This window comes from Panthera leo, chromosome A1, assembly GCF_018350215.1.
Source record: "Panthera leo isolate Ple1 chromosome A1, P.leo_Ple1_pat1.1, whole genome shotgun sequence".
NCBI classification, from domain to species: domain Eukaryota; kingdom Metazoa; phylum Chordata; class Mammalia; order Carnivora; family Felidae; genus Panthera; species Panthera leo.
Genome location: NC_056679.1, coordinates 131,389,696 through 131,403,359, shown reverse-complemented (window position 1 = coordinate 131,403,359; position 13,664 = coordinate 131,389,696). Strand labels below are relative to the sequence as shown.

Genomic DNA, 13,664 nt, shown 5'->3' with positions numbered 1-13,664 from the left:
AAAGCTTTTATTAAAAAAATCCCTGATTACCTACTATGCATAGAGTATTGTGCTAAGCATTAGAAAATTTAGATCTTAAGATAAGGGAATTATCAATTCTACATACTTTTGCTCTATATACAGTTATTCATTTACCTGTATTTTGAAATCAGTTGAAATGGCAGGAAAACAAAGTTAAGGTATTTGCTTATGCCTTTTTGACAACTTATTTGTATCTTATTTTCTCAGTTGAGGGTGACTTCCTGGAAGGTAGAACAAATGTAGAAGTATCAACTTATTGAGCAAGCCCTAAATGTTGTTACACTAATAAAATGAAGAGAGTTGGTCAACAGGCAACATAAAAAGATGTTTAATATGGGGCGCCTGGGTGGCTCAGTTGGTTAAGCGTCCAACTTTGGCTCAGGTTATTATCTTATGGTTCATGGATTCGTGCTGACCACTTGCTCAGAGCCTGGAGCCTGCTTCAGATTCTGTGTCTCCTTCTCTCTCTGCCCCTCCCCCACTCACGCTTCGTCTCACTCTGTTTCTCAAAAATCAAAATAAATGTAAAAAAAAAAAAAAAAGAAAAAAAAGATGTCTAATATTATTAATCATTAAGGAAATGCAAATAAAATTTGCAATGAGTTATCACTTCATATCTGTCAGAACAGCTAAAGTAAAAAAGACAAGAAATAACAAGTGCTGACGAAAATATGTAGGAAAATGCACCCTCATGTACTGTTGCTAGGAATGCAAATTGGTGCCGCCACTATGGAGAACATTATGGATGCTCCCCAGCAAATCAAAAATAGAATTAGCATATGATTCAGTAATTCCACTACTGGATATTTACCCAAGGAAAATGAAAACATTAATTTAAAAAGATATACGTACCCTTATGTTTACTACAGCACTATTTATGAGAACCAAGACAGAGATACAACCCAAGTATACATCCATCCATAAATGGATAAATAAGTAAAATGTGGTGTGTATGTATATGTATCCAGACACACAGACAGACATGGTGGAATATTACTCAGCCATAAAAAAGAATGAGATCTTGCCATTCGCAACAACATGGATGGACAAGGTATTATACTAAGTGAAATGAGTCAGACAGAGAAAGACAAATGCTGTATGATTTCACTCATATGTGAAATTTAAGACACAAAACAAATGAATAAACAAAGGAAAAAAGAGACAAACAAAAACTAACTCTTAAATGCAAACAACAAACTGATGTTTGCCAGAGGGGAGGTAGGTGGGGAATGGGTGAAATAGGTGAATGGGATTAAGAGTAGACTAATCTTGATGAGCACTGAGTAATGTATAGAATTGTTGCATCATATATTGTACACCTGAAATTAAAATAACACTGTATGTTAACTATAACTCAATAAAAAAAGAAAAAGAAGAGTGACAAACTTAAACTGAAAAAATAAATTTACACAAAGTAGACAGAGAAATAAATAATACTTTGTCTCCCTATAACTAAAAGTCATGATGTTCTTTCCTAAAAGACCATTTCGTGACTATGTTTCTATGTTTAATGAAACCAGTAAGATCTGTGGCATGTAATTCTAAATGTCAGATTTTCATTACTAAGGCTTTTTCTGTCAATAAACCATTAATTTTCTGCTGGACAAAGAGAAAAAATTGGGAATAATTGTTCAATAGGTGGATTACTATTATAATTCAGATATGCAAAAATTCCTCTTTTAAAGAGACAACCAAATATGTATTTGGAATATGATTTGTGCATAATTTGAAGATGACAAATCAAGTGTAAATGATTAAATGAACTCCTTTGAAATTTATGCAAAGTTCAAAATGATCACTGTGACAAATCCATGAAAATGAAATTTAGTGCCTTGTGGAAAATATCTTTTCTAGATAAACTATAAGCGGGTCCTTAATATAATTTCTTGGCTTCTATTCTCCCAAGTGTCTAAATCATACCTTTGTAATAATACAAGTAGTCTTAGCTCATTTAATTAATTTAATTCTATTAAATGAGTCTGAACTCATTTAAAATAATTATGTTTTATGACTACAATATATCATAGTCATTGTAGAAGTTCAATGATTTATTACAAACCATGATATTTGGTCAATTATTTTATATTCTCATGCACAACACTCCACAGAAAGGTAAGGTAAATTCTCTTTTCACAATAGCTTCCTGGGGTCTTAAAGATATCTCTTTAAGAGATATTTTCTTTTATTCATATTACATAGACTTAAATTAAAAAATATTATGCAACAATACTAGAGACAGCTTTACCTTCCCTTAACCGAAAGGAAGAACTATTTTCCCCAGGAAGAAATTTTTTATTAATTTCCTCAAAATGCTAGTATTTCAGTCTTTTCATGATCATACTAACCACTTAGACCAACAAGGTGGGCCAAAAAAGAAGTCTCAAAGGAAATTAGAAAATGGTTTGAACTGAATTATAATAAAAATACAACATAAAAGTCACAGGATGTAGGTAATTCAGTAACTAAAGGGAAGTTTATAGAATTAAATGCTTAGATGAGAAAAAAAATTTTCCACTTGATAAGTTTCTATCACAAAGTATTTTTTTCTAAGAGAAAAGAAAATGAAGTCAAAGCAAGGAAAATGAAGACAATATTAAAGGTAAGAGTAGAAATTAAGAACTTAAAAATAGCAAACAATAGAAAAAATAATTGAAACCCAAGGCTGGTTCTTTGAAAAGATCAATAAAATCGATAAACCTCTAGCAAAACTAAAATAAAATTTAAAAAAAGGAAAAAGAAAAAGAAACAAACTGGCATGGTAAGGATTAAAAAGAAGATGTCATTACAGACCCAAGAGACATTAAAATAATTATAAAGGAATATTATGAACAATACTAAACACATAATTTCAACAATACAAACTTAGATAATTAATTGAAAACAACTACTGAAATGTACTCAAAATGAAACAGGTAACATAAATTGTCCTACAACTACTGAAGAAATTGAATTACTAGTCAAAAATCTTCCAAAAAAGAAATCTTCAGGCCCAGAAAGTTTCCTTGCCAAATATTTAAGAAAAAATGACATCAATTCTTCATAATATTTTCTAGGAAATAGAAGAGGAAAGATTATCTCCTAACTCTTTTTACATGGCTAGTACTGTCATGATACCAAAACACACAAAGACAGTACAAAAAGAGAGAAAACTTCAGGTCAATATCCTTCCTGTACAGAGGTTAAAAAAAAAAAAATCTCACAAATAAATATTGCAAGTAGTATCCAGCTATATACAGGAATAGAATACAACATAATAAAGTGGTGCTTACTGTGGGACTGATTAATCGGTACTAATACTGAAAATGCATAATCGTATCAATCGATGCAGAAAAAACACCTGACAAAATTCAACATCCATTTACAACTTTTAGCAAACTTGGAATATAAGGAAACTTCCTCCACCTTATAAAGCGCATCTACACAACACCTAAAACTGACATGTTACTTAATGACGAGAGACTGAATGCTTTCATCCTAATACCAGGAAAAAGACAAGGATGTCTGTTCTCCTCATCTTTACTCAGTATTGTGCTGGATGTTCTAGCTACTTTAGTAACACAAAAAACAGAAACAAATTCCAGATTGGAAAGGAAGAAGTAATGCTGTCTTTCTTTACAGATATGATCATTTAAGTAGAAAACACAATGGGATCCAGATAGGTAAGATTAGAAAAGTTCTAAGACACAAGATCAACATATAAACTCAATTTTATTTCTACATATTATCAATGAACAACTGGAAATTGAAATTTAAGAAAACAATATCATTTAACAACAGTATAAAAAATATGAATACTGAGAGATAAATCTGATAAAAGATGTCAGAGATCTGTACCTTCAACATAAGAAGACACAAAGTCAAAACAATTGTGTTTGTGTACACTAGTAATACACAATTTTCAACAATTTTTTAAAATGAATAACACCAAAAAGTAAGTAGGTATAAATCTGACAAAACATGCACAAGTTCTGAATGATAAAAAGTGCAAAAATGTGGATGAGAGAAATCAAAGACCTAAATAAAAGGAGAGACATACCACGTTCAAGGATTAAGAAAATCAACATAGTAATGATTTCAGTTTCCCGAAGTTGATCTGTAGATTTCATATAATACAATTAAAATACCAACAAGGTTTTTTTGTAAACATAAACAGGCCAATTCTAAATTTTATATGTGAAGTCAAAGGAACTATATAATAAGTAAAACAAGTTTGAAAAATAACAAGTTAGAGGAATTCTAGAATCCTATTTTATGCCTTATTATAAAGCTATGATAACTAAGACAAAGAACTACTGGCAATGAGAGAGACCCCAAAATGAACTGAAGGTAAGAGAATCCAGAAATAGACCCACGCACACACAGCCGAATGATCTTCGATAAAGCTGCAGAAACATTTCAATGGACAAAGGACAGTGTCTTCAACAAATGGTACTGGAGCAATCGAGCATCTCTATGCAAAACAAGAAATCTTGACCTAACCTTACACCGTATTGAGAAAATACACTCAAAATGAATCCTAGTTCTTAATGGGGAACTTAAAATTATAGAACTTTTAGACAAAACCACAGGAGAAAATCTTTGTAACCTAGAGTTAAGCAAAAGAGATCTTAGATATGACACCAACGGCATAACTGATTTTAAAAAATGAGAAATCAGATTTCATCAAAATTAAATATGTTTTTATAGGAAAAAAATGTTAAGAGAATGAAAAGACAAGCTACAAACTCAGAGAAAATCTTTACACATCACACAAGCAATGAAAAACTCACATCCAAACTATACAAAGAACTTTTACAACTCAACACAAAGAACACAACCCAATTAAAGATAACTAAAAGATTTAAACAGACACTTCACTAAACAATATATACAAATGGACAAATAAGCACATGAAAAATGTTCAACATCATAAGGAAAATGCCATTAGGAAATTGCAAGCTGAAACCACAATGTGATACAACTACCTATCTACTTATGACAATATAAAAAATACTGAGACTACCAGGTGTTGGTGAGGAGTGACAGCAAAGCAAATTCCCATACATCCTGTCTTGGAATACAAAAGAGTATAGCCATTTCCAAACTGGAAAACAATTTGACAGTTTCCAATAAAGTTAAATATATGCTTACCATATGATCCAGTAATCTTACTATTTACCCTAGAGAAATGAAAAAACTTAGGTTCACACACACACACAAAAAGAACAGAAATGCTTCTAACAGCTCTACTCATAATTGCCAAAACAACTGGAACTACTCACCTGCCATCACAGGTGAACAAACTGGTTTATTAATATGATGGAATATTACTGAACAATAAAAAAGAACAAACAGTAGATATATGAAATAACTTAGACGGTTCTCACAGGCAACTGTACTGAGTAAAAGAAGCCAGTCTCTAGAAGTTATATATGATTCTAATTTTATAACATTACATTATTATTTATAACATCATCAAAGAGACAAGCTAAAGTAATAGAGAACAAATCAGTGTTTTTCAGAGATTAGAGGTAGGGCAAAGATATGATTATAAAGATATAATCAAGGCACAATTACACAGGCAGAAGGGAGATTCTGAGGTTGATGAAACTATCCTGTATCCCCATCATGGTGGCTGTTATATGAACCTGTGTATTTAGATCATAGAGCTATATGCCAAGAATAAATCAATTTTATTGCATAATAATTACAAAAACTAAAACAAAACACTCAAAAAGACTATGATGAATAAAAAAACCAAGTTCGCTCAGCACTATCTTCCCCCAAAGTAGATGTTTAATTAACATCTGTTGAATAAAACACTGAAAGTTGGCTATAGTTTCTGTTTCAATGTTAGTCTCATTTATACCCCAAAGCTTCAAAAATTTAAATAAGTTTTTCTAGTGTCAATAACACTAGGTAAATGCCACATAAAGATGTCTAGCTTGTGAAAAAAATCATTAAAAATATCAAATGAAAGTCAGAAATCTAGATTTCCCAACGAAATTATTTTAAACTTAAAAAAATTTATCATTAATGGATAACTTTGCCTTTATATCTTGTATGCTTATCTTCCTTATTTAAAAAAGGGCAGGATCTATGATGAAGTCATTACTCAAAGGCATGGTATATGAAACACATATTTGATAAATGTTTACAGAATTAACTACTCTTTACTAAACACGGAATGAACTGAATAGCTAAACCATTAATTTATCTCAAATACTAAATCTTTCTAGGATTTATCCTTTTGTTTCACTTAGCAAAACAGTTGAAAATTTTTCTTCTTTCTGGCTCTAACCATGGTGTGTGCTCGCATCACTAACTGTCATTTCCACGCTGCTACAGCTAAGCGGACGATCTATCGGCATTTGTTTGCCTATATCTCCTGTGCAACCAACCAAACCTCTTAGGGTCCTGCCATATTACCCCCTATCCTGAAGTGTCACAGATCTGACTAGAATTCATTCATTCTGATCCATTAGCCAGGCAGGCTGGCTAAAATACACGTATGTGAATGAATAAAAGTAACTTCATAAAAACAAACAAACGAACAAACAAAAACCCACTGATGTTGGTCTTGCTTTGCTCTAAACTGTATGAAGTACAGTGTTCCTATGCTGAAAGGAATCGGTAATATAGATGAACTTTTCAGAAGTACCCAGCCTAAAAACTAAACACATTTTTTAAATTGCAAGGATGTTGTCCGCATATATTTACAGAACAGAGCAAGTATATTTCTTTTAAATTTCTATTTGTTAAATTATTTTAGAGCTCTCTACCTTATTTTTCAGGTATTATTTCTGAATATTAACATAATATATGATCATCTCCAATGTATCTATGGGTTTAAGTCAAATTTTCAATTAAAAATACTGTATTTTACAGCTTCGATAAATTAAGCTGTGAAGTATATTATAATGATGCTAAAATATATTCATTTTTTTACAATCTACAATATATGCCTTGATGCCACATTACGCCATCACTTGCAAATAAATCAAACTGCAATCCTCTTGTCAGCATCCACTCAAAAATGTAGTAATGACCTATAATTATACTATCCAACCAGACAATGAAAAATAATTAACCTGATTGAAGCACTCACAGTAATTTTATTGTATTCAATCTATGACTAGAATCACAAATAACAAGTTCGCTTGTTTAAAATAATGAATTATTATGCACAGTTGCAGCTTTCTATATTTAAGCTCTAAGGACATTGTTGATATTCAACATACTGATTAATAAGGATTGCTATTTATTATGAACAAGTAAATAACAAAGGCAATTTTTGAAAAAAGTTTACATAGAAAATACCGGTCCTCAAACTTTCAAATTTTCATGAGCACCTCATCCATTGGCTTCCACTGGTCTCCTCAGCACCTGCAATTTATTATTCAGTGCCTTCACATAATGGCTTTTGAACAAATCATTATAGGGACAGAAGTTTAAACCATAGAGAAGCACACTTTCCTATAAAATTACAGTAAGGGTCAATTATTACCAAGATGAATTTCATAACTTAGCACAGTAAACTATATCTGGATCATGTGAGCATATAATTACATAAGGCTCCTTGAAAATATCCATTTAAGCTAAAAGTGATGAAAGTCAATGAATTTGGCACTAGATTGGATTTAATTAGAAAAACTGTTTTGTTTCAACTTAACCTGAAATAAAATTGCCGTAAACAATCCTAACATGAATAAATTTAAAATAATATGACAATCTCATCTCAATATCATGATTAATATTTGCGTAAAATATTAGAATTGGGAAAATCTCACAAAAGGACATTTTCTAAACATAGGTGAGCACAGAGACAGGCTTATATCTGTCAATCATAAGAGAGGTACATGATTATTAAGTTTACCTAGACAGAAATGTCCTTCCAATACTCATTAAAACCATGTTTTTATAATATAGGTATCCAAAGTTAGCTCCTTTCTCCAGAGCACAGTATTAGTAATACAGAATTTTTAGTAAACTCTCAAAAAAATTACCTGCTTCTGTAGCCATCTTTCATGCCTTCGTTGTTTCCTTCTCAGATTTTTCAACTTGCTCCTTTCTCTTTTATTGAGCCTCTGATTAATGGCACCCAATGAGAAAGTGCCCGAGCGCAGGAAGTCCAGTGGAGAGAGGTGTTCTTCCTGGTCCGAGGCCTCTATCATGTTCCGACCAGCTGAGGGCAGGTCCATCAGGAAAGTCAGGTTGTTAGAACTAGCATGGTCAGTGTACACTGCGGAAGCTTCTAGACCACACTGAAATTCTCCTCCTCTTTGTGTCTGGGTCTCACGGGGAGTCACTGAAAATCTTTGCAGCAGCATATTAGGATCAAAATTGGATGAAATCTGAAAGGAACAGTTATTTTTACTAGATTCTAAAGGCAAGCCTGAAAGGTGAATAGGCTGTGTTTCATTTAGCCTGGGAAAGGCAGCAGTCTTACTATGTATTTTATATAAAGTGGGTAATAATGTCAGTTTCTCACTGATGTTCAGATCCAAACTATGTGATTTCCTATGAAAAGCTCTTGTAGTGCATCTGCCCGTCACAAGCTGAGGAACAAAAAGCTGGTATTTTGGATCTGATGCTTTGAAGAGCAGTTTTTCATTCTTCATCTGAAAATATGTTGACCGTACCTCCAGGCAGAGTGCTTCTGTTAATCTTCCAGGGCCATTATTATTTTGGGCCATATTTAAAAGCCTGTGATTTCTGTTTTTGGAGGTGCCACCTGTGAGCAGAGTTTCCTTGTCACAACCTGACTGAACTCTAGGATGTGACAAGTATTTCAGCGATGGTCTCATTAGTCGGCCTGCCTGTGTTGGCTGATAATCAGTCCGGCTCTTAGAGAGATGTACAGCTGCAAGCTGGCCACAGGAACATTTTGGAGTGCTGACAAAATTAAAGCCCCCTAAACGGGCCCCACAGAAAGGGCAATTCAGTTTTCCAACTGTCCACTGGGCCTACAGGTAATAAAGGAAAATAAGACAATGCTTTCATTGTAAAGTAACCAAAGAGAATGTGAGTTGTTTTGTTTTGTGTTTTGTTTTTTGTTTTTTTTTAAGCCAACCACATGAAAGTTTTCTATGCCACAGAAAAGGCTAGCTTCCTGTTTTCTGATTAGTAGACAGACCAATAAATGGAAATAAGCCTTTTAATAAACAGAGATAAGCAACTCCAAAGTTCTAGAATAACATATTATACATTATGCCCATCTCAACAATACTCCTAAGAATTCTAAAAGACTCTCTCAAACAATAGGTTGAATATGGATGCAGTGTGAATTAATGAAAAGAAAAATACACTATGGAACCAGGAAGCAAATCAGTCTACAGAGCTTAATTTGCAAGTAAAATCTCACAGAAAAGTGTCTGTTTTGATACACTTCTTGCATACCAAACACTGTGGGAGGGAACTTTACCCAACCAACAGAATAAAGCTCTTCCTGCCTTTTTACATACAACCAAAAGATATTGGTTGCGTACATCAGAGTACAGTTTCTATATTCAAATGGGAAATTAATAATAAACTAGCTAAAAATTATTTTTTCAACAGAGGTAGTGGAACATCTGTAGCATCCTGATACATTTTGTAAAGTTCAGGACACTTAAAACCAGCGTATTGGCATGTTCCCAGGAAATCATTACAATGTGAGAATGAATGCAAGGGATACCTATCAGATGTTGTTTTTTAACAACAACAAAGAAAGTCATTGGAGAATGGCAGCTATACTTTTCCAAAATCATATTACTTATAGTTTTCTAATACATAGGTGTTTTGAATTGCGAGAAATAATGATACTATAATGTCAACAAAATGAGTTCCTGCTCTTATAATATTTCATCAAGGAGACTTAAAAATGTGGTAATTTGATTTTGATTGTACCACTGACGGTCATTACTTATCTACTTTATTTTATATGTGTGTAGATACACGAATGATGCAGGATATTTCATTCAGTCATTGGGCACTATTCTAGGTGTATCTAAAAGATACACTAATAAACCACAGAGAAAAACTTCTGACTTCATGGAACTTATATTCTAATAGGGGAGCTAGGCAATTAACAGGATCAGTAAGCCATATATGTATGTGGGAAAGTGTGTGTGTGTGTGTGTGCGCGCGCACGTGCAGTAATGTTTATATTTATACATGTCATATACACGTATGCATATTTACCAGTACTATATATTACTTATTGTGTGTGTGTGCATATGTAAAATATAAATAGGTATATAAAACAGAAAAGGGAGAAAGGAAGTGTGAAGAGTGGTAATAGTGGGGAAGGGCAATTGATAGTTTGCACAGGCAATGCCTCATTGTGATTAAGACATATGGAAATGAAGGAAGAGGGGATTAATTGTGGCAAGAGCAATCAAGGAAGGGGAAATACCAAGTTCAAAGTCTGAGGGTGAAAAGTACCTATAACACTCCAGTAATAATGAAGCCAGTAAATGCAATCAAGTGTTATACACCCTTTCTTATCTCTTGAAACCATGTATTCAATAAAAAATAGCTCTAGAATGAGGATAAAAAAACTTGAAAGGATTACATTCCTAATTGTACTCAGAAACTAAGGAACTTACTTTTTGTATTAGGCAGTTTATCCATTCTGGAAGAGCTTCTATATCCATGTGCCACACATGACAAATATTTTGATCATCAGCTGAATCATGTCTATCCTGTTGTATAAAAATGCATGATATTAGTCATTACCAGGTTCTGGATTTATTTAACGAATTTCATGTTTGAGTAAAACACAAAAATACACATCTAGTTTTAGCCAGGAAGAAAATATACACTGCTCTCTTCTCCTCACTCCCTCCTTAAACCCACAAAGACAAAAAAAAATTTTTTTCAGGGAATAACCACTTGGGAATTAAAAAAAAAAGCATCAAATTAAATTTAAAATTTAGCAATAAGACACTCAATAGAAAAATCTGGCACCCTCTTCTTTTTTCCTGGGTGTAAGAAAAAACAGCGCCATTCATGACAACTTTCCTGGGCCTTTCATCTCTTATTCCATCTGTACTCTACTAATGACAGAATAAAGGAGTTGCTATATAATCTATCAAGATGCTCAAGAAAAGTACAAGAGGATGAGGGAGAAGAAGAATTGTGTAGGCAGCTGGAAGAGCCCCAACTATATTTCAGCTGTGTTAGAACAAAAAATATTTCAAAGAGAGATACTTTTGGCTTTCTGAAATAGATATGTAAAAATAACTATGATATAGGTGAAGCGATACACGTATCAAAAAAATGCAGGACAGAGCAGCATGGAGATGTATGACTGTTTATGACCTTAGTGAACCTTAGGCCAATTATTTTACCCCTCTGGGTTTCAGTTTCTTCACCTGTAAAATACTTCTAGATAGTTGCTAAGGTCCCTTCTGAGTATACAGAATGACATTCTATGATGGCAAAAAAGAGTTGCTTGAGAATAACAGGGAAAAATAAGGCTTCTGCCCACAGACCCATGTCCAAGGTGAGATTTTACATAGATATAGTGTTTCCAAGTTGCACAATTCTTTTTAAATTTCCCAAGCAGTTACACAACTAGATACCATAATTGGATTAACAAAATAAACAAGGAAATTGCTAAACATCCTTTCTAAGTTTGTATTCATAGTTACACGAATGAAAGAAGACTGAATGTCTTTAAGAACCTTTCAATGAATAATTTACATTGTGACTTGGAACCAAGATCACCCTGAATTTCTAGGTTTAATCTCCCAAGCTGGTTCCTCTGGGCCCTATATCACTTTTCTCTTCCATTCATACATATTAAGATACTAAATGGTGGCCCCATATACAAGAAAAGTTTCAGGAAGATGTATTTATATATCAGAAAGATCTATAAAGAAGCCATCTTAATCTAATTTCTGTCAGGCTCTTAAAAAATCATGAAGTAAATTAAAAGAGGAAAGGACAGGAGATATTGTTGTATGTTAGACCACATTTCACTATTTTGTACACTGTACACAATTGTATTTTATATATATTTATTTATTTATAATGGAGAAAAAATACTCTTGTTAAAAGGTTTCAAAATTTTCTAATTCTAATATTTTAAAAATCTACAACACAAGTAGAAAATACTTCACTGACCAATACAAAGTCTGTTGAAAAGGATTTATAGTGGGCCAAAGAGTTACTTTACAGTTCTATTAATGATGCCTGAACTTTAATTCTGGCTAACAAAATGCAACTTACCATGTCAACAGTGAGAATAATGAGAAATAGCCAGGCAGGCCCAGGCCAAAATGAAGAACATATTACTGAATGGAAACAAAGTGAGGAAGAGAGGAGGAGATACTACGACACACAAAGGTTTATTTTATTCTAGATTCTCATAAAACAGAAGATGGAAAAATTCAGGCAGAGCGAAGAAATTACTGGTTTCAAGGTGGTAAAGTGAGTACATATTCCAGTTGATCCTCTCTCTCAAAACAAAAAACCAATACAAGACATTTACAAAAAGAACCCAACCGCTGAATTAGGAAATACAGATGGGGAGATTTCAATGAATCAGAAATTATGAGGAACCTGTGAAAGATTAGCGAAGAAATAAAAGCACAATGTATCTAAGTTCCAAGTACATAATAGATGAGAACAACACAAAGAATGGTCCATGTCAAACAGGTGAAAACCAGAAACAGAAAAGGTCCTGGGTAACTATCACAGGCGGTGAGTAAGTCTGTCTGTCTCCAGGCAAGAGGAGTACTTGGACAAGAGAAAAATGGGGCAACATTCCAGGGTAGCTAGAGATGCCTAAAAAAGATGGAAAGCATTTGTAGCAAGTGTAGAAGATGAGCTACTGAGGACCAATGTCTATTCTTGCTAAAAATAGTACTACAGCATATAAAGAATGTGAACTAGATTTGTTTGTACTAATAACATGCATTGCTGCTACATACTCTTTGTTCTTTTAAAAAAAGTCAGGTGAAAGAAATAAATGCACTCTGAACTATGATATTAAAAGCATATATAACCTAAAATTAGATGAGCAGTATTATGGCTTTTCTATGGAAACAAACAAAAATGGATATAAAAAGTCCCTAAAAGGCCATGTAGTAAGTTGCTAACATTGGTTAGATTTTTTTTTTTAATTTTTTTTAAACATTTATTTATTTTTGAGACAGAAAGAGACAGAGCATGAACAGGGAGGGTCAGAGAGAGGGAGAAACAGGCTCCAGGCTCTGAGCTGTCAGCACAGAGCCCGACGCGGGGCTCGAACTCACAGACTGCGAGATCATGACCTGAGCTGAAGTCGGCCGCTTAACTGACTGAGCCACCCAGGTGCCCCAACATTGGTTAGATTTTAAGGAAGAAAGACCAAGGGTAGGAGTTACTAAAAGGAGACTTTAACTTTCTCATAATTGTTTTAATGGGAGAATATATTTAATTACACTTACATGATTACAATTTTATTTAAAAATTGGCTCAAGTGAAAAGGAAATAAATTGATTATTTCTGATTCTGGCAATCCTAAAGTAAGTGGAATTAGATATGCTCTCAGCATTATAATAGATAATACTAGGGAAATATATTTTTAAAAAAAATTGTATAAGACCTTGGACAAAATAAATGGCAGGACTGTGAACACTGAGAAGAGAAACATAAATGAGGGGAGCCTAAAAATCACCCTTGATTTCTGCCCT

The 13,664-nt window shown here is 33.2% G+C and overlaps 1 protein-coding gene across 3 annotated transcripts in view; it reads right to left on the bottom strand.

The window, feature by feature from the left end:
* The window catches only part of RNF180 (ring finger protein 180), a 204,411-nt gene that overhangs the window by 145,321 nt on the left and 45,426 nt on the right, over positions 1-13,664 (bottom strand). For 2 of the 3 annotated variants that reach the window (XM_042940141.1, XM_042940147.1), the window contains exons 3-4: positions 10,590-10,685; positions 8,007-8,966 (exon numbers count right to left, since the gene is read on the bottom strand). In XM_042940141.1, the coding sequence (XP_042796075.1) occupies positions 8,007-8,966; positions 10,590-10,685 (1,056 nt within the window). The remainder of the gene's footprint in view (positions 1-8,006; positions 8,967-10,589; positions 10,686-13,664) is intronic. The other variant, XM_042940154.1, reaches the window with a different exon arrangement.